Below are 24,236 nucleotides of genomic sequence, written 5' to 3' on the forward strand. Positions count from 1 at the left end.
GTGATAAATGTTTTATAACACATATGACACATAAAAGCCTCTTTTTAATTTATAAAAAGCTTTTACAATTTAATAAGAAGAAATTTTAACCACACAACATGTGCAAAGAATATGAAAAGGCAATTCACACACAAAAAAACTATACAAATGGATTAAAAACAAATGAAAAGATGATCTACTTCACAAAGAAATGCAAACTAAGTGCAGATACAGCATTTTTAACTATTCCTGTTTCTAGGAATCAGAAAAGATGGTGCGAAGCAGTCAGTGAGAATAGAGATTAAATCTATTGGCACAGCCCCTTTAGAAGGCAGCTCAGTGGCATCTGTCAAAAATGTAAGGGGTCAGACATGTAATTCAGTGGTAGAGCTGTTGTCTCTAGCATGCATAAGGCCCTGGGTTCATGCCCAGCACTGAAACAAATAAATAAATGTGCATACCCTTTGACTCAGAAATTCCGCTTTTAGGAACTTATTCTACAGACTCAGGAGGACAAAAATATATGTACAGCAATATTCACTGCCACATCATCATAAATGCATAAAATATACACACCATACAGTGGAGCAAAAACAATAATTTGAGACTAAATGGAAGAAAACTGCCATGAAAAAGCAATGAACAGAAAGATTTGTAGATTGTATTCCTGTTTATGTAAAATAATAAGTAGGTACAAGATGCACATACATGCTTGTATATGTATAGAAAATTTCTGGAAGAATTGATTATAATTGTTATTAAAATTTTCCTTATGCATTGATATGGTTTGCATTTTCTATTATGTGCAGATAGTATCTTTTGAACTAAAAATACTTTTTAAAATGTACAATATATTGTAGTAGTGGTCATATGAATCTATGCTTGTGTTAGAATTCAAAGAATTATGCATTCCAAAAGAACATTTTACTACTAGGTAAAATAAACCCCCAAAACATATTGTATATTGTTGTTTAGGATAGAAGTTCCCAAAAAATTGTAATTGTAGTGATGCCTTTAGTATATATTGATTAAGATAATAGCTTTTCCAAAACTTTTAAGCAAACTTACCCTAAATGATTAGCTAATGCTTACTAAACACTTCTGTGCCCAGCACTGGCCAAGCATACAAACTCATTTAATCCATTACACCCGCCATGAGGTAGGTGCTGTTGGAATCTGCATTTTATAGAAGAGAAAGCTGAGGCTCAAAGAGGTGAAATAACTCTCCTGGGTCACTTGTCAGAGCCCACATTCCTCACCAGGACCCTACCTGTCTTCCTTAAATGCATCTAGATGCCCTTGAAAAATGGTAGGAATGGCTGTGCGCAGTGGCACACACCTATAATCCCAGCAGCTCAGGAGGCTGAGGCTGGAGGATTGTGAGTTCAAAGCCAACTTCAGCAAAAGCCAGGTACTAAGCAACTCAGTGAGACCCTGTCTCTAAATAAAATACAAAATAGGGCTTGGGATGTGGCTCAGTGGTTGAGTGCCCCTGAGTTCAATACCTGGTAGCCCCCCACAAAAAAATGGTAGAAATGCGAGCGCGCACACACACACACACACACACACACACACACACACACACACACACACACCACTGCACATTTGCCTTCTCAGTGATCATGGGGCCCAGCTGTCTATGGTTGAAAAACCACTGGTTTGCCAAAACAGTCCTGTAGAAGTTTTGAGGTAAAGACAAAAGTGAATTGACACTGGTACAGAAGTGAGTTCTATGGATGAGAATCCCAACTGGAATTTGAAGAATGGGGAATTTGAATAGGCTGAGAGAACAAAGAGGGGCGTGAAAGAAAGATCAATGTTGAGTGGACCTAATGCTGGAGTGGTGAGGAAACATCCCCAACCAAAGTGAAGGTCCATGTTGGGAGGTGAGTTTAAGGAGATAGGTAATAAAGATCTCAAAAACCAAGGGTGAGGAGGCTCGGCACCCTCTGTCTGTCTGCACGTTGATCCATTATTTAATCAGATGGAGGTGGTCCATAAGCAGAGGGTAACAAGGAGGAACAGTGGCAGGCCTCACACCTCCTCCCTCACCTCTGCCTCCATCTTCCTGAGCAATTGCTGCGAGAAAGCCATTTACAGTGCTGCGTAACTGCGCGAGTCTTGACTTGTCTCTTCTGTCCCAGCGGTCACCTGCCCTCCCAACAGCCATTACGAGAGCTGCGTGAGTGTGTGCCAGCCCCGCTGTGCCGCCATCCGCCTAAAGAGCGACTGCAACCACTACTGCGTGGAGGGCTGTCAGTGCGACCCAGGCTACGTCCTCAACGGCAAGAGCTGCATCCTGCCGCACAACTGCGGCTGCTACTCAGACGGCAAATACTACGAGGTATGGGAGCCAGCCGGCCGTTTCCTCCCTGCCCATCATCAGACCCCTCTCCAACTCCAAGGGGGTGGTCAGAATTCCCAGGTCTTCCCCCTCCATGATGAAAACCGTAGTGCTGATTGTCAGGAAGGTGGGAGAGGGCGAAGAGGCTAAGGAGCCTTCGGAGGAAGCTCTAGCGCCTTGCCAGATCCAGAAGAGCAGAGCCTGGGCCCCTCACCCTCTTCTCCTCCCTCTCAGGCCTTTCTCTGGAGCTTGGGCCCTTCTCCTTTCCTCTCCTGTAAATCTCAGTTTGCAAGCTTCTGACATGGCTCTAGTTTGGAAATATGGTGGCTGTGAATCTGACATTTGTAGCTGTCTTAGCTAAGGGTATTTTTAACTGGAAAATACAGTGCTTGAAGCTGGGAGGAGTGGCCTTCCCTCTCTGACAATTGAAACTTCCCCACAAGTGCCATTTGCCATTCTGATATCATCCCCAGGGAGTTGGGGCTGCTTATTGACACACCCTCTCTACTTCTCTCCCTATGGGAGCTTAAGCACAGAGCTTAGCCCTTTTATCACTGTTTCCCAACAAAACCTATTCGCTCACTAAGTCATTTTACTTTTTAGACTTTGTAATCAAACTCCCCTCCTTCCTTTCTTTCCTTCTTTTTGTGCTGGGGATTGAACCCAGGGCTTTCTGCCTGATAGTCAAGCTATACCCCCAGCCCTGTAATCTTTCTTACTGTGCCATAACACTAAGCTAGAAAAGGCCCTGCTACAGGTCTTCCATTCACAGTTCTAACCCCTTTTCTGTTTAAGAGACATCAACACTTAGGTGGGAAAGTAGACAGTTAACAAACACAAATACTGAGAGTCTGTGTTTGCAGACCTCGATGCTGATGATATTGTGAGACATGAGATTGTGTGATCCCTGCCTTAAGGAACTTAAAAAATAGATTCAGGAGAGGAAAAAAATGTGCTTTAAAGAATAAAAGAAGAATTACAAAATAACATATCATTAGGTGAAAAAGAATACCCCACTGAATGAATCAATTTTAAATGAAGGAGTATAGTAGCCTTTAAAAGAAATCTAATTGAAACGTTTGAATTGGAAATCAACTAAGCAAAAAATAATGTCTTCTTTTTGTAAAGATGGATTGACTTGTTCAAGGACAACTACGTTGTCTTTGGGAATAAATAAGAGATTAGAGATGTCCACATTATCTTCAGACATTACCTTCAATTTCCTTGTCATTGGAAAAGGTATTTTAATTCTATGTTATAAAAAAGAGAAGTAGAGTAAAACAGTAGAACTAATCAAAGAGGACTTCTTGGGGGAGGTATTGAACTCCCTCACATGTGTCCTTTGTCACTCTGATATTGTCCCCAGAGTGTTTGGGCTGCTTATTGCCATACCCACTCTGCTTCTCTCTATTGGGATTTTGAAATTAGCTCTTAGAAATATTTGAAAAGAAGAGGCAAAACATGGAGGAGAAAATAATACGGTCAGTATTCTCATAATCTGGGAGAAAAAATAATCAGGCTCAAAACCCAAAGAACATTCCTCTATTTTTTGTCTCTTAGCCAAAAGGCATCTATCAACTGTGTCATGCACCCCTCTGCAGGTATCCTGCATATTGGTGTGGCATATGGGAATGAGACCTGGGTTTGACCCTAGCCATACCACTCCTGGAAGTGTGACATTGAACCAACTTGCATTTCTCTGAGCTTCTGTTTTGCTATGAATGAAACGTGGCTAAAAATACCAACTCCATCGGGTCCTTGTAGAAGTGACCTAAGCCAGGTGCCCAGCTTAGTACCTGTCCCCTAGTCATTCAGTAATTGGTAGCTGCTATTATTGTTGTTGTTGTTCTCTTGAGAAACATTTCATGAATAAAAGTCCAGGCATGTTAATGAAACGATGCATATAAAAGCCCTTGGAACTCTCAAGAAAGGCACAGAACAGCTCTGGGCAGCCATTAGTACTATAAACATTATTATCTGGCTTTCATCAGAAAGTCAGTGGGTTTTGACAACAGCTTCTATCTGGGAAGCAGCAAACTCACAGAATAAACAATCCACATCCACTTGCCACAGTTCAAACAAGCTTGGGGGCTTGTTTATACAGCAGATTTCTTTGGAAATAAAGAGAGACATCTAGCCATTTGCATGTAGGGTAATCACCAGCTGTGGCTGTCGTGTCTAATTAAGGTAAAGAAAGCAGCATGGGGCCAGCCACTTTCCTGAGATGCTAGTTTCATGATCAAGTCCTCCTGTGGATGAGTTATTTATCCTTGACCACATATCCACATAGATTAGGTTGTTTTCTCTCTCTACCAATGTAATGTCTGAGTTTTTATCAGAGAGAGGCCAGACTAACTCAATTATTCCATAAATCTGATAAGAGAAATGAAGTCAATATGTGAGTCTGCTGGCACCCAGAATATGTTATGGATCTCGAAGAAGAGAAGACTCAGTTCCAGGAACTACCTAACTTTGAGGATAAAAGAATTGGCAAAGGCACGTTGCAGTGAACTGGACTGGAAGATTTCACCCTCTGCCTGTTTATTCTTGAAAAAGAGTCACAGTTATAGTTGATATGAGGGTTTGATAAGTCTGTAAGTTAAAGCAGAAAACAGTGAGCAGGGCTTTTTATTCCATTAAAATATCGTTTCTGGATAGGACTGTGTTGATAAATTGTTACTGATTGAGCATCTCTAATGTAAAAATCTGAAATCCAAAATGTTCCAAAATACAAAACTTTCTGAGTGGTGACATGATGCTATGAGTAAAAAAGTCCACTCCTTGGAACTTTATCTCATGCACAAAATTATTTAAAATATTGTATTCAATTACCTTCAGGCTATGAGTAGAAGGTATATGTCAAATAAATGAATTTTGTGTTTAGACTTGGATCCTATATCCAAAATATCTTGTAACATATATACAAATATTTCAAAATTTGGGGAAAACAATCCCAAATTGAAATCCCTTCTGATCTCGAGCATTTTAAATACTCCACCTGAGGGCCCACATCTTAATGTCTTAGTCTGTTTATCAAGACCATACCCCACTTGGACTGTCAAAATGGTTTTCCAACAGTTCCCTGGAATTCTTAGTACAGAGCAAGTACAAAATCAAGAATACAAGCTTTACCTGGTAGAGTCATGCCTACAGATGTTCCCCATTTGGGGAAGAATAGAAAACAATAGCTGCCTCCAATTGAGGATATCCGGTGTTGTATGTATCTTAATAACTTTATATATAGTTCCTTCATCATCTGAAGGAGGATAAGTGGTTTTTCTTTTGTGATATGAACAACAGCTACTCTATGCCAGGAAATATGCTTTCCACGTTTTGCTTAATTTTCCCTTACAATTACTTGCAAGACATGATTATGATCTCCAATTTAGAGATGAACACACTGACTCTGCGAGGTTAGTAACGTTCAAGATAGCACATGTAGTTACAGGGCTGGGACTGACATCCAAGTTGTCTAATCCCAAATTTTCCTTTCATGAAACCTAGCTGTTCACTAGATCTTTCACATTCAAGATCCAGAGAAATGGAGGCACTGGCAACAAGAGCAAATTAGAAGTAGACTAGACACAAGGGAAATGTTTAGAAGGGTGAGAGTTGTGAAGTGTTGAAATGGTTAATCCTAAGAGTTGATCATCACTTTCTTTTGACTATTTGAAGGGCTGGTTATTCGTTCTCAAGTGAATTTAAATTTCATCCTTGAAGTGAAGCCTGTACTTGTTAGAAGTGTGATTCCTTGGTTTAAAAAAAAAAAAATCTACAATGTATTTTCTTCTTCACCTAACAGCTGCACATTCAGGTTGGCTGTGATTAGTTCTACAATCCAGCCATAAAGATTCCAGAGTTCTTGATTGAAGCCAATAAAGTCTAAATTGCATATTATTTGGCATCTGAGTTGCATGGAACTGATGGAGCATTTGAACTGAGGCAGCCTCCCTACTGCTACCTATTGCAAACTGCAGCCCCGTTAAAGATAGGCTAACCCAGCCTGGTACAGGGTCCAGATGGACGGGGCTTTGAGTTCCCCAGTATTGACCACAGCCTGAGTTTAACGCAAAGGCCCACTTTCTTCCAGCCCAAGCAGCTGTTCTGGAACAGCGACTGCACGCGGCGGTGTCGCTGTTTCCGGCGCAACCTCATCCAGTGCGACCCGCGCCAGTGCAAATCCGACGAGGAGTGCGCGCTGCGCAACGGGGTGCGCGGCTGCTTCAGCACCAAGACCTCCTACTGCCTGGCGGCCGGCGGCGGCGTCTTCCGCACCTTCGACGGCGCCTTCCTCCGCTTCCCCGCCAACTGTGCCTTCGTGCTCTCCACCATCTGCCAGAAGCTCCCCGACATCTCCTTCCAGCTCATCATCAACTTCGACAAGTGGTCCTCCCCTAACTTGACCATCATTTCGCCCGTCTACTTCTACATTAACGAAGAGCAGATTCTCATTAATGACCGGAACACCGTCAAGGTGACAAGCCAGACCTTGATTCTTAAGAAATGTGCCCGGGAAACAAGGGTTTGGCTAGTGGACTGTTCATTGCGGTTTTCCCAGATAACTAAGTTGTAGGGTAATAGGTTGTTGCTTCTTATGTAACCGTATGCAAATGACCGAGCATAAGGTTTCTACCAGTGTAGGAATGGGGCCCATTCCATCCCTCACTGATGATTCCAGAGGCCTTGCAGGAAATTTACAGCATCTCAGGGCAGTAATAATGGCCTGGGTGGTAATAGAGTTTCAGGTGATAAAATGGTAGATAAGTCGGGTTTTATTCTGAATTAATTTCCAAAAAGCATCTCATTTGTTTTTAAGAGCCTTTTAAATTATTCTTGCCTCTGCTAACCTGTACCAGACCAGCCTTCATCTCTGCCATCCTTTCTGTAAACCAAGAGAAGGCGAGCATTTGCCTATAAAAACAACTACCTAAATAAAACCTGATGGAGCATCCCCCACTATCAGAGGTCCTGATGAGATACCACGTGAAAGAAAATGGGAGGCGGAATATGGCAAATTTTGCTGAGGCTGGCTCTTCCTTGGGCCTGTTGCCTGCTTTTTGTGAATCTTAGACTTGATATGTAAATAAGTGTGAAGTCCCTATCTACCCACATAGCTAATGTCTCACTTGGATTCCTACCCTTGCCTCTTAATCCATTTGTTCCATCATCCCAGATGTTGAAGACCTATAAAAACTTAAAAATAGTATATGGTATATAATATAATGATATAATTATATTCTAGGAAGACTATGATTATGTTATAATAATATCAATACAATAATATAGTTAAACTCTAGATTATTGTTTCCAACCCATTTTAATGTTCCTATCTTGATTTCATTGAAATATCTGCAGAATTCAAAACTTGGGACTTAATAGGTTAAGAAGATAATTGCTCTGATGAACTATTGACAGGGATCCCAATTTCTCACCTAAACCAAACTGATCTCAGCAAGTAGACCTGAAAGGTAGAGCCGGGTGCCATTGCTCTGAGCACAGATAGGGAAGCATGAGAAGAGACAATATATTAACATTTTTTTTTTTTTGGAACCAAGTGTTATATGTCTGCTTTTTGTTCTTAGCTCAGATAATCAGGCATTAATGTATTTTTATTTGAAGAGTCATCAAATAGCTTAGTATCCAGTGTTAGGCAAAAGACTGCCTGTATTTTGCAAGCTTAAAAGGAAAAATCTGGATTTTCATAGTGGTTTTTAACTTCAATTAAAGCGGCTGCTGATGTTTTTGATATTCTAATTCCTATTGCAAATTAGCCCACATGGACACTATTGCATTGGTCCAGAAACACAGGAGCAAGAAAGTGAAAGTGACCACCTGAGAGAGCAAAACTGACATTGTTGCTGAATAAAATACCCTAAGCTAGCCAAAATAGTCAGGACATATATTTTTAAAAGGCATCTGCCTTTTTTATGAAACAAAAGTTACTAATAACCTGCAGGGGAAAAAATTTATTTTGTAAGTACAGAAAAAGTATGTTATATTCTATCCCAAGGGCTAAGAAAAGAAAATGTTATAAAGCAGGAAAATGACGACTGTAGAAAATACTGTGTCTATAGGACCTCTGGGGGGAACCTCAGGTTTGAACATTAATAACAAGAAAACAATAAGCATGGCAATGATCCCTTGATCCATTTAAGTGTGTTGGAGTCTCCTTGGATTGGAATGTCATTTTCAGTAATTGGTTTATGCTGGGGAGAGTTTTACACAGAACGCCAGCTATTCGCTATGGGTTATCCTGGTCTAACACATTCTTCTCTTGACTTCCTTCCCCTCTTCTCCTCCATAGTTTGCTTCCTTTGGGAAAACTATGGAGGGTAAGAAAAGTACATGCTTTTAAACTTTAGGGTAGAGGTTAGTAGACCACAGCCTGTGGCCAAATCTGCTTGCTGCTTGTTTTTGTAAATGAAGTTGTTATTGGGCACACAGCCACACTCACTTAGTTACATGTTTGTGACTGCTGTGGCTTCTCTATGCTATAAGGGTAGAGTTAGTAGTTAAGATAAATTTCCTAGGGCCTGCAACACCTGGCCCTAACTGAATAGTTTAGCCAACCCCAGCTTTCAGGGTAATGACTTACTTTCTCCCTCCCCTCCAATAGGTGAATGGCACCCAAGTGAACGTTCCATTTATAACTGGTTTAGCTACCAAAATCTACAGCAGTGAGGGATTTCTGGTGATTGACACCAGCCCTGACATCCAGATCTACTACAACGGTTTCAATGTCATTAAAATCAGCATCAGTGAGAGGCTGCAGAACAAAGTCTGCGGCCTCTGTGGCAACTTCAATGGGGACCTGACTGATGATTATGTGACCTTGCGGGGGAAGCCAGTGGTGAGCAGCGTGGTTCTGGCCCAGAGCTGGAAAACCAATGGCATGCAAAAGAGGTAAGGGGTCTAGAGAGTTCAAAGCATTAAACTTGGTGGCTCCCATCTTCCCATATCCATGGAAGTGTTAATGAGGAGTGTACTGTCCTTAGCATCTGTCATCCTTCCTCTCTGCAGAGCGGAGCCAAAGGTCTTTGGAGTTTTGATGCTACAAATAGGCACATCAGAATCCCCAGTAATTTCTTGAACTGCAAAGAAGGAACTGGGTTAGAGGATATGACCTTAAATGATCATGTCATCTAGCCTCAGCTAAACACAAGAGTGTGCCAGGATTAGAGTTCTGAATCCTGACCAGCTGCCCACCTAGGGTCTGGGCTCCCCTGCTGGGGGTGGCCAGGATTGATTCAGTAGAAGAAAGGCAGCCCTTTGATTCCTGGTGCTGGACCTAATTGAGTGTCTTTGACTTGACTGTGGTTGTGTAGGCAATTGGTGGGAATCAGGAAATCCTTTTTTAGAACATAAGTCATGGAAGTTAGGCTCACCTCTAATCACCTGAGATATAATGAACTAAACAAGTTATTCCAAAGGTTTTTAATTGAGGGTCTCTCTGGGTTGCTGATTTATGATGATAGCTTTCTGGTTCTGCTTCTTTTTCTTCGTGTCTCTTTGCTTATGTGCTGGATGTCTTCATGCTTTACAGGCCAGATATCAGCTAATACACAGAAACATAGCTAATACATTAGAAACTATGCTCCAAACCCTCTTTGGTTACACTTGGCCCAAGTGTAAGCTGAATGATGTATCATGTATTAGATTATCCTGTGAATTATGGGACCCCGAGTTGGGAAGAATCTTGGGCAATACCTAGTCCAGTCTCTTCCTTTTCTTGATGAAAAAATGGCTAAAACAATGGCTTATTTATAGGAGAGGACCCATTAGTGCAAGCCAGGACTAGACTTAAGGATTCCTAATTTCATGGTTTCTCTGAAATAGAAAGAAGATGACTTTGGACATTTAAGTCCTCTTGGTTTTTCCTGACAAGCAAGCTTTGGTTCCTCCCATGGAGTTGTGATTCTGCTTGAACTTTTCCCCTGCCTCCCTCCCTCCTTTCTTTTCTTTCTTCTTCCTTTCTTTTCCTTTATAAACTATCACCAGCTGGACACCAGTTTTCTTATGAAGGTTTTAAATTTGGTCTCTGACAGCTAAACTGAAGCTGGTGTGGAAGACTCCTGGATTTCTTTGCAAACCTTTATTTCTGCCATCTATCAGACATTATTATTGCTATTACCATTCTGTCATTACCTGAAGACTCAAGTGGCTGTTTTGCTTTACTTACTCTGATGAAACTCTTACCCCCAGCTTCAATGAACTGCCGTTCACACAGTTAGTGGTTATTAGATCAATGATATCAATCAATTCTAGGAAAGTATTAATGGTTATTATATCAATATCTACCTTTCTTGTGTCACTGTGGCTACCAGCCCAGCCCATCTTCACTGTGTTGTAATGCTATAAGCAATGGGAATTCCTTTTTCACTTTCTTGGCTGGGTAGCTCAAGGCCATTAGCACCTGACTTTTCTAAGGTGAAGGTAGCACTGGCCTCCCATACTGCCTTGTTCAGAGCTAGCACAGCAGATGCAACAGATAAGGCCTGACTTTGCCTGGAAGACTCAAGTGGCTGGTTTTGCTTCACTTACTCTGACCAAACCTCTTGCCCCCAGCTGCAACGAACTGCAGTTCTCACAGTACGCAGCCACCTGTGACAACGTGCACATTCAGAAGATGCAGGGTGATGGCTACTGCCTGAAGCTCACCGACATGAAAGGTTTCTTCCAGCCCTGCTACGGACTCCTCGACCCCCTCCCCTTCTACGAGTCCTGCTACTTGGATGGCTGCTACAACCACAACAAATTCCAGTTGTGCGGCTCCCTGGCTGCCTATGGGGAAGCCTGCCGCTCCTTTGGGATCCTGAGCACAGAGTGGATCGAGAAGGAGAATTGCTGTAAGAGAATTATTTTATTTCTTTGCATTATTTTCTGGTAGCCTTGCTTTGTCTAGGGATGACTGATCCTCTCCATTTTCACTCTTGGATCTGCAAGTTTGTAGTATGCATATATGTGTCAACATGCATAAAAAGCTACTCCCATTCACGCAGGGTGATACTGGGACCAACAGATTGTGTTTTTGTACCCTGACCCACAACACCAATCCTGTGTATGATTCTAGGCCCATTCCAAGGCTATGCATACACGTTGGTAAATTTAGAGCTTAATCTTCATCAAGTGTGGGAATACACATAATTCAAAACTTAAGAACGATAAAGCTAATTAAAACATGTATTCAATGATTTCAGAAATGTTAAGCAAATTACTAGTCTCTGCTGGAAATTAACTGAAATGTTTTGTTTGGTAACTTTAATATTTTGTTCTGCTGTGTTCATAAGAAATGCTTTAAAATTAACTGTTTTGAACTCTGAAAATTGTAAATGTGATCATCTATGTTTATTTGTGTACATGTGAGCCTCAAGTTTCCCATTGTCTAAGGGCCTGCTGTGCTTGCCAGCTGGCGGACAGGCCACCACATTTTAAAGTGAGGTCTCTCTTCCTGGGGCTCTAAACTCAGCCCATTCTTTCTGTTGTTTTCTTTGGTCGTTTTCAGACTAGGTTAATCAGCCACCCCATTTTCTGCCTGGCTACTGTGTGCCTGGAAATACATTATACACTGAATACTCTTGGAAGAAATTCTTTTAAAACAAATATATTTAAATGATATAGATGCTTTTCCTTCAGTCATCTTTCCAGAAATAGAAACTGGCTGACACAGTGCAATCCATGTGCTCCCACCTTGTGCTGTTACTTGCTTAGTGGAGGAGCATGGCAGCCAGGTCGCATGAGGCAGGTGAAGCTGTGGGATTTTTCTTTTTAAAAGTTTTTACTAGTGCACTCTAGTTATACATAATTTTGGGGTTCTTTTTGACATAGTCCTACATGCATGGAATATAATGGCTACCCTTCAGTTCCCAGAGCGTCTCCTCCTCCCTCCCCCTGTTCCCCTTCTGCTATTGGTCTTCCTTCTATTTATCTATAGTTTTTATTTAAAATTAGTTCTTTTTAACCTCTTTTTTCCCTTGTACATGTCTGTATATGTGGTGAGAGCACTCAAAATGTACTCATTTAGTCATTTTCAAATATATAATATCTTGTTATTAACTATTATAGATCTCTTGAGCTTGTTCCTCCAACGGAAATGTTGTATCTTTTTTCAACTTTCTTTTTAAAAATTCTTGAAGTGAACTTAGCTCATGCCACACAGTTACTTCTTTAGCACCAACCATTGTGATGAACAAGAATTCTTCTATCTTGATAGGAAGGAGATTCTTCAAATAAAAAAATGAGTCTCAAAACAAAAATGCTCTCAATTAATGGATCTCAAATGGAGATGCTAAATATCTTGCAGGGAGTCTCATCTGTCACAGAAATGCTATTCATAATAACATGGCGCCATTAATCTTAGTCAATGATGATGAATTATGTGTAGTTTTGATTTGTCTGCTTTTATATAATCAAGTCAGTTGTTATTAAGGTTTACCATGAATCCAAGAAGTCCTGATATCCCCGGGGAACTCCTCTGGGATCTTACTGGCCCTCAAATTTTCATTATCGGCAAATACATATTGAACATCGTGAGGTGGCTATATGCTAGGAACATAAAGAGAAATATTTGGCATCTACTCTTTACATAAATATGAAGATATAAATGCAAGTAATCATAATATAATATAGTATAGTAGGTACCGTCACCGTGGAGTACCTTGGCAGGTAACAGTGTTGTGCATTCTGTCTTTACCTTTTACCTTCCTTGGTGACCTTGGGTAAATTTGGATTATAATAGCTTAAGGAGCATTTTTGAGGATCTAACATGCTAATTCAGCTGAAGCCTGAGGCACAGTGCCGGGTCCATAGCAAACACCCAATCACTAGCTATTGCCATTCATTTTTTTTCTGGAAGGTTGCCCTCTCTGTTAACTTACAGCTAATCTCTGACCATTTCTGACTGAACTGAAGTGGTAAATCCAGAGTATGACCAAATGCTACCACGTGTAGTGTGAAAATCAAGTTGTGCGTGTTTCTGTGTGTTTTCCTTTTTAGCAGGAGTGGTTGAAGATCCCTGTGTGGGGGCGGACTGTCCCAACCGAACCTGTGAGCTGGAAAATGGAGGAGAACTGTGTGGTTGCATTGAGCCACCCCCCTACGGAAACAGTGAGTAACAAGTGCCACCTCTCCACCCAGAAAGGCCCAATGGAGGAGGGCTGGCAGTGGCATAGGAAAGCTCCAAGGAAGGACCATGATGTGTCCTACCTCATGGGTTAGAAAAATTCCAGGAGCAAAACTTTTGGGAGTGTTTAAGCAGAACAAAGAAGCAATCTGACCAAAATAGGCTAATGTTCATTTCTCACAGCTTCATCCTTTCTTCAACAAATGATAATGTGCACATTTGTATATGAATGGGATGGGCCAATTCCATCAAGTCAACATACAGCATAGAGATCCAAGTGGATCTTTTAGATGAGGAAGAAGTAAGGTGATTTGACACCGGCATGAAGGAAGGAAGAGAGCCAGGTGCCTTAGACTGACCTACAGCCAGTTTTATCTGGCCCAAACCTTTTTGGTCTTGAAGATACAATAGGAATGTTTGAAGCAAGCAGCAAATACCTGGGACTCCTGGCCTTGTCAACTGTGTTTGCCTTAAGGTAGAAATGGCCCTGATCTTGGCAGAGCACATCATCTCGGTGCCAGCTTGCAGAGCTGCTTTGCTTTCCATCCCCACGCCCTTTGTTGAACCAAGTAATTCAGAGGCATGTGCTAAATTTAACATCCTTCGAGAATGAAAACCTAATTGACTAAAAGGCTCCATAGGAGGGGACAATATGGTTCACCTAGGCAGATATAAATATTTCTGTTTCTTATTACCAGCTATTTATACACTCAGAGAAAATGTCAATTGGTGCAATATCCTGTGAAAAGGCAATTCCTGGTGCTCACCTGGGACTTGCTAAGAGGTTGTGCTGAGCTGGATTCAACCAGGGCTTTGGGTGTGGCCAGGCCAGTGCTGTTCTTCCTGGGGAGGATGCTCCTTAGCCAGGCCACAAAGTGCCAGATTCTGTATGTCACCGAAAAGTAGCTGCCACCAGTATGTGTGGGAGGAAGGCCTGGGTTTATAAAGAAAGACAAAGGGCTCTTTATTAGCATTTTTATCTTTTTAATAAGTCTCTACCAATGCCCAAGTTATTGCTTTGAATGAATTCATATGCTCATTTGGTCTGATCAAAGCTTAATTAGAAATGCTTGCAGCCTGAGTGGAGCTCATTTGCCTTTTCTATAGGAGCATGGCAGGGTGATGCCTCAGTCCCACCCCTGCAGCAAGACTGGCTCCCACTGATTTGCTTTCCTTAACAACTGTTCCCACAGACTCACATGACATCATTGATGCAGAGGTGACCTGCAAGGCGGCCCAGATGGAAGTGTCCATATCTAAGTGCAAGCTCTTCCAGCTTGGCTTTGAGAGGGAGGGTGTGAGAATCAATGACAGACAGTGCACTGGCATCGAGGGGGAAGACTTTATCTCCTTTCAGATCAACAACACCAAAGGGAATTGTGGCAACATCGTGCAGGTGAGAAAATGGGCATAGGAAGGAGCACCTGGCAGAGGTAGAGATAGCTCCTGGTATTTGCCTATTGATCGTCCTTAAAGCCAAGGTCAAGGTGGTCCTCTTAAAAATATGCTCTTTGGAGAACAGTGAAAGGCATATGCACAAGGCAGTCATCACTAAGTGGCTGAATTGAAAGAGCGATGTGTAGGTTAACAAAGCTTCTCACTTCTTTTCTTGTTCCTTCTGGGGGTGTGTCTTCCATTCATGACTCTGCTCATTAACATTTATCAGAAGGCGAGAAAGGAGTAAGTACCTTCACGTATGGCAAAATGTTTGGTGGAGGAGAGATTTGAATTAAGGGTTTAAAAATAATTTTCAATCAGTTTATATTACCTCAAACCAGCAATACTCCATGTTCTCCCTAGCTTGCATTTCCCTGGATGACTGGGGACTGGGTGTTGTTAGAATTCAGTGGTACATGAAATCTACCTTCCATGGGCATTTCAAGGTTATCAGACTGAAGGGTGCTGTTGACATCTATTGTAATACTTTCTCCCTGAGTAAATGCTGAGGCCAGTGCCATACTGATTTATAATGGCCTCTGGGTTATGTATGGAATGAAGCCATTTCTCCACTTTCAGGGATATGGATTTAAAATGCAAGCCACATACTCGTTCCCAGATTTAAAGATTTCTGACCTCCCTTTGCTCTGCAGTCCAACAGCACTCATATCATGTATAAAAACACAATCTGGATCGAAAGTGCCAACAACACTGGCAACATCATCACCAGGGACCGCACAATCAATGTGGAATTTTCATGTGCTTATGAGCTGGATATCAAGATCTCCTTGGATTCTGTAGTGAAGCCTATGCTAAGGTAAAGGATTTCATGGGCTGTGTTCATAACTTTGTCTTTCCTTGACAGTTAAGGTTAGCATAATCAAAATTGTTAGCATTTATCTCTGAAGCACTAGGGAAAATAAAATTCTTATTTCCTGAACCTAGGTACTTTAGACCAGCACTGTTCAATAGAACTTTCTACAGTGATGGAAATGTTCCATATCTCAACTATACAATATGGTAGCTACATGTGGCCATTGAGCACTTGGAATGTGGCTGAGGAATTGAATTTTTAATTTTTGAATTAATTGTGTTTCATTTGGATTTAAATTGCTCCATGTACCTGGTAGGAACCAGTTTGGACTGTGCAGCCTTAGACTTTATAACTACCTACTTTGCCTTCTCTCTGCTTTTTCAGCTTGAAAAAATGGAAGGCAGTTGAATTAATGAAATTATTTTGTATTGCCTGCCTTATGACTATTTCTGTTTTAGTGTCATTAACCTGACGGTTCCAACCCAAGAAGGCAGCTTCACCACCAAGATGGCGCTCTACAAAAATGCTTCCTACAAACATCCTTACCGCCAGGGTGAAGTAGTCTTGACCACACGAGATGTGCTGTACGTAGGGGTCTTTGTGGTTGGAGCTGACTCTACACATTTGATCCTCACGCTCAACAAGTGCTATGCCACCCCTTCCCGTGACAGCAATGATAAGCTCCGATACTTCATCATTGAAGGAGGGTGAGTGGTCTTTTAATAGATGGCAGTCTCAGAGCCTTTAATATAATATTGTCTACATTATGTTTTAGGGAAAGGAATAGAAACTAACATTTGTTGACACCTTCAGAACCAGCATTTTGTATCAGCGAATTCATTTAATTCTCATAACAACCTATGATGTAGACTTTCTAAGCCTCGTTTTATAGATGAGGTCAAGTAACTTGCTTAAAGTCACACAGCAGTTAGTGGCAGGTCTTTCAAGTCATGCAGTATTAACTACAAGATGCTTTATTATCGTTGGGATCAAAAAGGGATTTGGTCCTGTCTACTTTGAACTTCAATTTGAGAGGAATGAGAATTATACAAATGAAAGAATAGGATGAATAGGACACCTATCAAAATAAGGGGGCACTACTCTTGTAATTTCTTTCTTATCTGAGGGTGACATTCCAAGACTCCCAGTAGATGCCTGAAATGAAACCATGGAGAATACTGAACCCTCCATGTGCTGTGCCCTGTCCCATACACACATGCCATGGTAAAGTTCAGTTTATAATTTAGGCAAAGGAAGGGATTAAAAACAATAACTAATAATTAAACAAAATTATTATAATAGTATACTATGATAAAATTTATGCAAACATGGTATCTCTCTCAAAATATCTTACTATACTGTACTTATCCTTCATCTTCTTGTGATATTGTGAGGTGATTCAGTGCTCACATGATGAGAGATAAGTAAGGTGAATGATGTAGGTGGGCATTGGGATATAGCATCGGGCTACCACATAAGGGTTGCACACAAGCACTGAGATAACATAACTAAGGTGGTTACTAGATAACTAGCAGGCAGGTAGCATATACAGCATAGATACAGTGGACAATGGGATGATTCATGTCCTGGACAGTACAATATCTCATTGTGCTACTCAGAACGGCATGCGATTTCAAATGTATGTGCTATTTCTGGAATATTTCATATAATATTTTTGTATGGCTGTTGAATGCAGGTAACTGAAATTGTAGAAAGTGAAACTTTGGGTAAAAGGGAATTACAGCAATAGTTTGTAAGCTCTACAAGTTTCTTTTTACTTATCACTGTATGCCCACCATCTCGTGTATTTCCTGAAACATAGTGGTTACACAACAAAATTTATTTAGTGAATTAATGGATGGATGACAAGAGAAGACTAAAGAACCAAACAACAGTAAAAATAATCATCTTTATTTAAAAAAAAAAACACAAGCTATGTCAGGCAGTTTATACACATAACAGATTTTTTTGCAAAAATTTATTTTTAACAGCTTGATTGAAAACATAATTTATATGCAATGAAATTTACTTGCTTTAAGCATAAAATTCCGTGATTTTTAGTAAGGCTTCAAACGAGCACGAACATCACCATAGTCTAATTTTAGAACAGTTCCATCACCCCAATAAAATAATTCTTTAAATAAGGACTTTATTAAATCAAAATTCTTTTGTTATAACTGGTAAAGGCCAATTCAATTAGCCTATGCCAAAAAAAAAAAAAAAATCCCACAACCAGAACCAAATAAAACCAAGGCGTTTAAGGGGTAATCAAATCACAGGAGTAGATGTAGCCTGAGGAGGAGCGAATCCAGGGAGCTGTCAAGCCTCTCTTCTTGCTCATCTCTTGTCTCTACCTCTCTCTGCTCTCTCATTGACCTTGTCAGTCACTGACAATCCTGGCCTCACACTCACGCACACCATTGTCACCACAGAGGAGAGAGCTCTTCTAATTCCAACTCAGGGACTCCTAGGGAAGGAAGACAACTCTGTCTTGGATCACTTGCCTGTCCTTTGTAGGGGGAATGCACCACAGCAGTTGTCTGGGTTGGATCAGTACCTACCCCTATGTTGGGCAGAGGGTGCTGTGGACACTGTTTAAGAGCTTTGTGGTCGTGGGAAAGAGGAATGGTGCCCCAAGAGAAGAGGGGTGTGACTCTGGGCAAATAATTGACATCCACCATTTTGTGGACAAGGCAGGCTTGGAGAAGGCAGGCTCAGAATTCACCATGGTCACATGACCAGCAAGGGGAGGGAAGGAATTTTTTTTAGGTGTCAGAAAACACAGCTCATTGCTAGGGCTGGCATGGCACATGGCATGGGTTGTCCAGGCATGTCGTGGAATTTTCAACAAAGGCCCCGCTAAGGCATGTGTCTCTCTGAGTTGGTATTAGCCTTCTCAGAGGCAAAGGGAGGGGCTTTGAGTCCTTGGTGTCTTTGAGTCCTTGGTGCTTGGGTTAATGGGACGGTTTTCCTTTTCTCCATATCTCCTCCCTGTCCTTATGGTACTTCTTTCCCCGTGTAAAAGAGCTACAACCTGAGCTACTCTGCAAATGGAAACTCAGATTATGGAACTTGTGTCTCCTTTGAAGGATGAGGTGGCATTTAGCATTTTAAAAACAGTATTTAATGGACTTGACCCAGAGAGGAAGTGCAAGCCAGCAGGCATGTTCATAAATCTCAGCTTACCCCAGGGTCTGTGTGAATAAAGGCCTTCAAATTAAACTGTGGTTAGGTGGGAAATGATTTCGTCATCTGGGAGAATTTGAATCCATCAATCCTTCTAACCTTTCTTGGAGGGATGCGGTTATTGTTTTGTTTTGTTTTCTTCCACTGAACTTATGGGAAAACTGGTGCTCAGTGCTTAATTAATGAGCAGCGAAACAGGTCCACTTAAATGTTTTGGGGTCAGTTGATCCTCCCTAGCTGTGTGGAGCACAGAGACAGCACCAACTTATCAGTAGCTCAGAAACTGGTGGGGGTTGGGGCACAATGCCCACTTCTTTCTTCTCTGAAAAAGTAGGAAGGACAGCTATTCTTCATTGGTGTTCAGAAAATTCATGCCTGGCTTGTTTGCTTGCTTTAAAGGAGGCCCCCAAATAGCCAAGGATGCTTTGCTTCATGTTTTTCTGATACCTAAACTTCATCTCCCTGGGAGAGAGCTGGTGATCTGGCTAAGAGGGGAAGTCTGTGTGAAGATTGGAGAGATGCTACCATTTTAGAATCCTTGAGCCAATTTAGATTATCCACAATCATAATAAGGACAAGAAAAAAAAAGGGATGGCATATAAAGTTTTGCTTTCAAAGCATTTCAGAGACGACTGCCTTGAAAAGCAACTTGCATTTTGCCTAGAAGACTAATTATGAAACTTAATAGGTGTGGGAATGCTGAAGGATAACTTCAATTTTTAATTTTCCTTATTACTAAGCTATTTAATCCTGTGGGCTTGGGGAAAAGAAACATAAGAAAGAGAAAGGGTCGCCCCTTTTATCTTGATCATTTTAAAGAGCCTCTTGGCACCTAGGAGCCCACCTTGGGCCATGGCAGCACAACTCATTCATTCATTCGCTTATTCATTCATTCAACAAAGATTTTTATCTTTGCATCACTTACCATGTGCCCTGTGATGTATTGGGACCTCAGGGAGGATGGCAGTTTGATTCTTGCACTGGAGGAGCTCAACAGGGTGCTGTTGGCAAATCTGGAAAAGACCTCTTATTCCTGCCTGCTTAGAGCATGCCTAGAGGCTCTGTGTACAGAAGGGGTGCTGTAGACTGTGCTGTGAAAGAGCAGGTGTCATGCAAGGGGTCAGGAGCAGAAAGACCTTCCAGTGGGGAAAACATTCCATGAAGACACTGGAATGTATGCCACTGTGATACATTTGGGGAACTTTTAAGTCGTTAGAGCAAAATATCTGTGCTTGAGGAAGGTCTTGCCTGGGACTGGGTATTGGCTCGGTACCACAAGGAAGAAGGAGTTGAGGAGAGGCACTCACCTGCGCCAGGACCCTGCTCCAGCTCCTCCTGGGCTGTGCTTCTCCCCCCAGCCCCAGCTCCTATCTATTTTAATGCGTGGGAAGAGTTCCCAAGAGGCTTTGAATCAGGGGCCCCTGCCAACATTGATAATTAACTGAAGAAAGTACAGAGGAAGTCAGAACTAATCTTGTGTTTGCTAAATTGTTATCAGTGAAACACAGCATCATGAGGGGGCGGACTGAGAACCTGAAGCACAGGGAAATTGAGTGCAGTCCCTACGGTCATTTAATTTTTAGTTGCAGTTAGGATACTAACTGAGGTGGTATTTAAAGTTTCAGAACAAACAATGAGAGTAGGAGGGAGTGATAATAGATGACAAACCTGCCCAGTCCAGAGGCCACATTCATTTGAAATTCTGAAATGAAGATGAGGATTAACGTGTAAGAGGAAAAAATGGGAAGCCAAGATGCCATTATTTTTTCTGAATAGGTGTCAGAACATTAAAGATAACACCATCGGCATCGAGGAGAATGGAGTCTCCCTAACCTGCCGTTTTCACGTCACCGTCTTTAAATTCATTGGGGATTATGATGAAGTGCATCTTCACTGTGCAGTGTCGCTCTGTGACTCAGAAAAGTACTCCTGTAAAATCGTAAGTGACAGTGTAAAAATCAAATGCTTAGACTTACTCTCCCTGCTCCAGCATTCCCAGCATGAAGACTGAGTACCAGGTGGTTGAACTGGAGTAATCCACAGATGCTCAGGAGTCTTTGGTGGGTAGTCATCTTTGGTGGGGGAGAGCACAGTGGAATAATGTGCTCCCGTCTCCGAAATGTCAACTGGTCATTGACTTAACATCAGACCAGGGCTCCTCAAGCTAGCACCACTGATATCCTTTGTTGTGGGGGATTGCCCTGTGCAGTGTCCCTGGTCTCTGCCCAACAGATGCCAGTGCTATATACTCTCCCGTTGTAACATCCAAAAATGTGTCCAGACATTGCCAAAAAGTCCACTGGAGGTAGGGGTGGGGGCATTGGTCTGGCTGAGGACCACTGTACTGAAGTCTCAAGGAATCTCAGGCCACCTGAGTCTGATGACACTGAGCAGAGTATCACTCCACCATAGCAAACTGCTGACCTCGGGAAGCAATTTATCAAAGTATCCACAGCTCATCTGATCCACAGGGCCTGAGGCTCTAGGGGGGCTGTGGGATGAGGCTGAAGTACAAATTAAGCATCTCTTCCTCGCCAGACTTACACCCCCACTACATATTGCTATGTCCTTAAGATGTGATTGCATTGGTACCTGGATCCTAACCTTTAATATTGCAGCTTTTTGCTTACCCCCTTGTTTGCAGAATCAAGATATGAATTATGGCCAGGGCTCCTTGCAGATGGTGCTGCATACATTAGTGTCCATGAGATTCAACAATCCTCATTCCTGAGCAAAGGGCCTCTTTGAATATAATTCTACTGTGAAGAGTATATTTAATTCTGCTCAACATAAAGCCTAGCATCCCAGTGGATTCAATGATCAAGAATGCATTGGTTCTAATTAATCTGAGCAGCAATAGTGCTGGAGGCCGGAGCCTCTGCCTCTTTTGCAGGTGGAGACGTGGTGAGGAATAAGTTATCAGCTTAATTGTGTGAAATTTTCCCTCTGGTGTTCTGTCTTTCAGACCTGCCCACAAAATTCCAGGATTGCCACAGATTATACAAAAGAACCTAAAGAACAGATCATTTCAGTGGGACCTATTAGGAGAAAAAGTATGTATGTTTCCTAAAACACACTATAAATTATTGAAACAGTGGGACTGGAAGGCTCAGACGTGCTTCACCTGTGATGTGGGTCTAGTGCATGAGGTGATGGTGTTGGGGACACCAGTGTGAGAAGACTGCCCGCCTGCTCCCTTGAAGAAATATTTTCACTGGCTTTTAAGAACTCAGCAGCATGGGGCTTTTCTTCATCCTCTCCTTTCATTAAAACCTTCCCTTCTATATGAATTGGAGGGTGGAATGGTCTACAGTTAATTTGTCCGACTGCTTGTTTTCAGGGCTGGACTGGTGTGAAGACAACGGAGGATGTGAGCAGATCTGCACCAGCCGGGTGGACGGGCCTCTGTGCAGCTGCGTGACGGGAACCCTGCAAGAGGACGGCAGGAGCTGCCGAGGTAGAGGCTCTTCTGAGTCAGGACAGGCAACGAGGGTCCTAGAAAGTCCCCAACCCCAGAAGGAGAAACTCAGATCCGAAGCCCACCCCGTCAGCAACTTACCTAGGAAAGTTTCAGAAATTGAGAAGGGAAGATGGCTGGGCGGGCTGACCCACGCCTGTAATCCCAGTGGCTCTGGAGGCTGAGGCGGGAGGATCACGAGTTCAGGGCCAGCCTCAGCAACAGCGAGACGCTGAGCAACTCAACTCAGTGAGACCCTGTCTCTAAATAAAATACAATTTTTATTTTATTGTATAGTGGGCTGGGGATGTGATGCAGTGATTGAATGCCCCTGAGTTCAATCCCTGGTACCCATCCTCCCCAAAAAAGAGGAAAGATGGGAGAACACCCAAAGAATTCTAGCACCATTAAAAAAAAAAAAAAGAAAAAAGAAAAACCTTTGCATCCCTGCTTTTTCATCTAAAGATAATGATAGAAGAAAATTTACACTACCACTTCAGGATTATATATTGGCTATAAATCTGAATGCCAGGTCTACCTGGGCTGAGACTGGGATTAGATGTTTGCCTTAACAAATGGGAGAGCAGTCTTGACATGGTTTCCTCCCTCTGAGCTTAGCAGGATCCTCTTCAAGGTTGGATTAATTTTGCTTTTTTGCTGCCTGAGCCAGGGCCATTTGGGTAAAGGGAGTCCTTGGCCATGGAATTTCCTTTATTTAGTTGAGTGTTGCAGAGATGTCTGATGCCTGTCTAACTGGCCTTCTCCCCACCATCACCCCTTAGGACTTATTATGTTCCTCTCTGTCCACAGCCTCTAATTCTTCAGTTGAACTTCAAGTTTGGACACTTCTTCTCATCGTGACCCAAATTTCATTATGGCATTTTGTATATCAATCAGACACAACCTCATAATGCACTCAAGGTTGCTATATAAAGTACTGTAATTTACTTACTTCAACTCCCTGTAGGATAAAAAGTGTGTGTCCCTAAGTCAAAATCTATTTGAAAGTGTCCACCTTCTCACAATCATGCTACCTGCCACCAGTGGTCAGAGATTCCAGGTCCCTCTTTCAAAATATGCACCAGGGCTTCTAAAAGCCAGTCATGGGAAGGATGTATTTAACCTAAAATTCCCAAACAGTTGTCACTAGAAACCTTGGCTCATGTGAAAAGCCAGTAAAGAAAATGAACTCTAGTTATAGAAATCTGACCTGAAATCTGACCAGAGAAATCTGTCCAGCCAACTGCTAGTTCTGGATCCTACTTGTTACAGAGTTAGGGCTCGCTGGAACAATCTGGGAGTGATGACTAGAGGGTTTGGCTCCCTCTAAGGAATCTCTCTGGTGTGTGGAAGTGTCTGATCTACAACCTGCACCATGGCTCTGTTCTGTTGAGGACAAGTCCCTTTGCCTATCCACCGCAGCTCTCCACCTTGCCATGGCAGCTTTGGCCACTGGATATATTATTTGCAGACCTGGGGAACCTCACCCCGATCCCACCCCTCAAACCCACTCCCTTCTCTTTTCACAGATCAACCAAATAATTTTAATGTGTTTTATCCTTAAATAAACTTTGTGTTCAAGTATTCTCATTATTTGGTGGCCGGAATCATTCTTATTGATGTGAAGCTTTGCACACTAAATAGCTCGCTATGATTAAAAACAGAAAAAAGCAAGCAGCAGCCATTGGACCAGGTAGGCACTGCTGGCCAGAGCTGTAATGTGTTGTGTTATTACTACTCGGGTGCACTTACAGAGCATTAGTGGAGCATTAAGGTGCTTTGCAGAAGAAAATCAGGCAGTGTCCTCCATTGTAAGTGGTATATAAATACACATTTACTATAATTAACTGCAAAATGGAGGGCCTGCAAAATATATCCCTGGAGTGCCTCCCCTTTTAAG

The 24,236-nt window shown here is 42.1% G+C and overlaps 1 protein-coding gene across 1 annotated transcript in view; it reads left to right on the forward strand.

Moving 5' to 3' along the window:
• The window catches only part of Tecta (tectorin alpha), a 68,770-nt gene extending 44,844 nt beyond the window's left edge, over positions 1-23,926 (forward strand). The window contains exons 12-23 of the mRNA XM_021728534.3: positions 2,124-2,323; positions 6,414-6,797; positions 8,940-9,226; positions 10,889-11,169; positions 13,316-13,426; positions 14,636-14,838; positions 15,533-15,696; positions 16,152-16,400; positions 20,656-20,818; positions 21,845-21,932; positions 22,220-22,336; positions 23,147-23,926. Coding sequence (XP_021584209.3) covers positions 2,124-2,323; positions 6,414-6,797; positions 8,940-9,226; positions 10,889-11,169; positions 13,316-13,426; positions 14,636-14,838; positions 15,533-15,696; positions 16,152-16,400; positions 20,656-20,818; positions 21,845-21,932; positions 22,220-22,336; positions 23,147-23,247 — 2,348 coding nt within the window. The 3' untranslated portion in view covers positions 23,248-23,926. The remainder of the gene's footprint in view (positions 1-2,123; positions 2,324-6,413; positions 6,798-8,939; positions 9,227-10,888; positions 11,170-13,315; positions 13,427-14,635; positions 14,839-15,532; positions 15,697-16,151; positions 16,401-20,655; positions 20,819-21,844; positions 21,933-22,219; positions 22,337-23,146) is intronic.
• The last annotated feature ends 310 nt before the right edge of the window (positions 23,927-24,236 follow it).

Source organism: Ictidomys tridecemlineatus, chromosome 4 (assembly GCF_052094955.1).
Source record: "Ictidomys tridecemlineatus isolate mIctTri1 chromosome 4, mIctTri1.hap1, whole genome shotgun sequence".
NCBI classification, from domain to species: Eukaryota; Metazoa; Chordata; class Mammalia; order Rodentia; family Sciuridae; genus Ictidomys; species Ictidomys tridecemlineatus.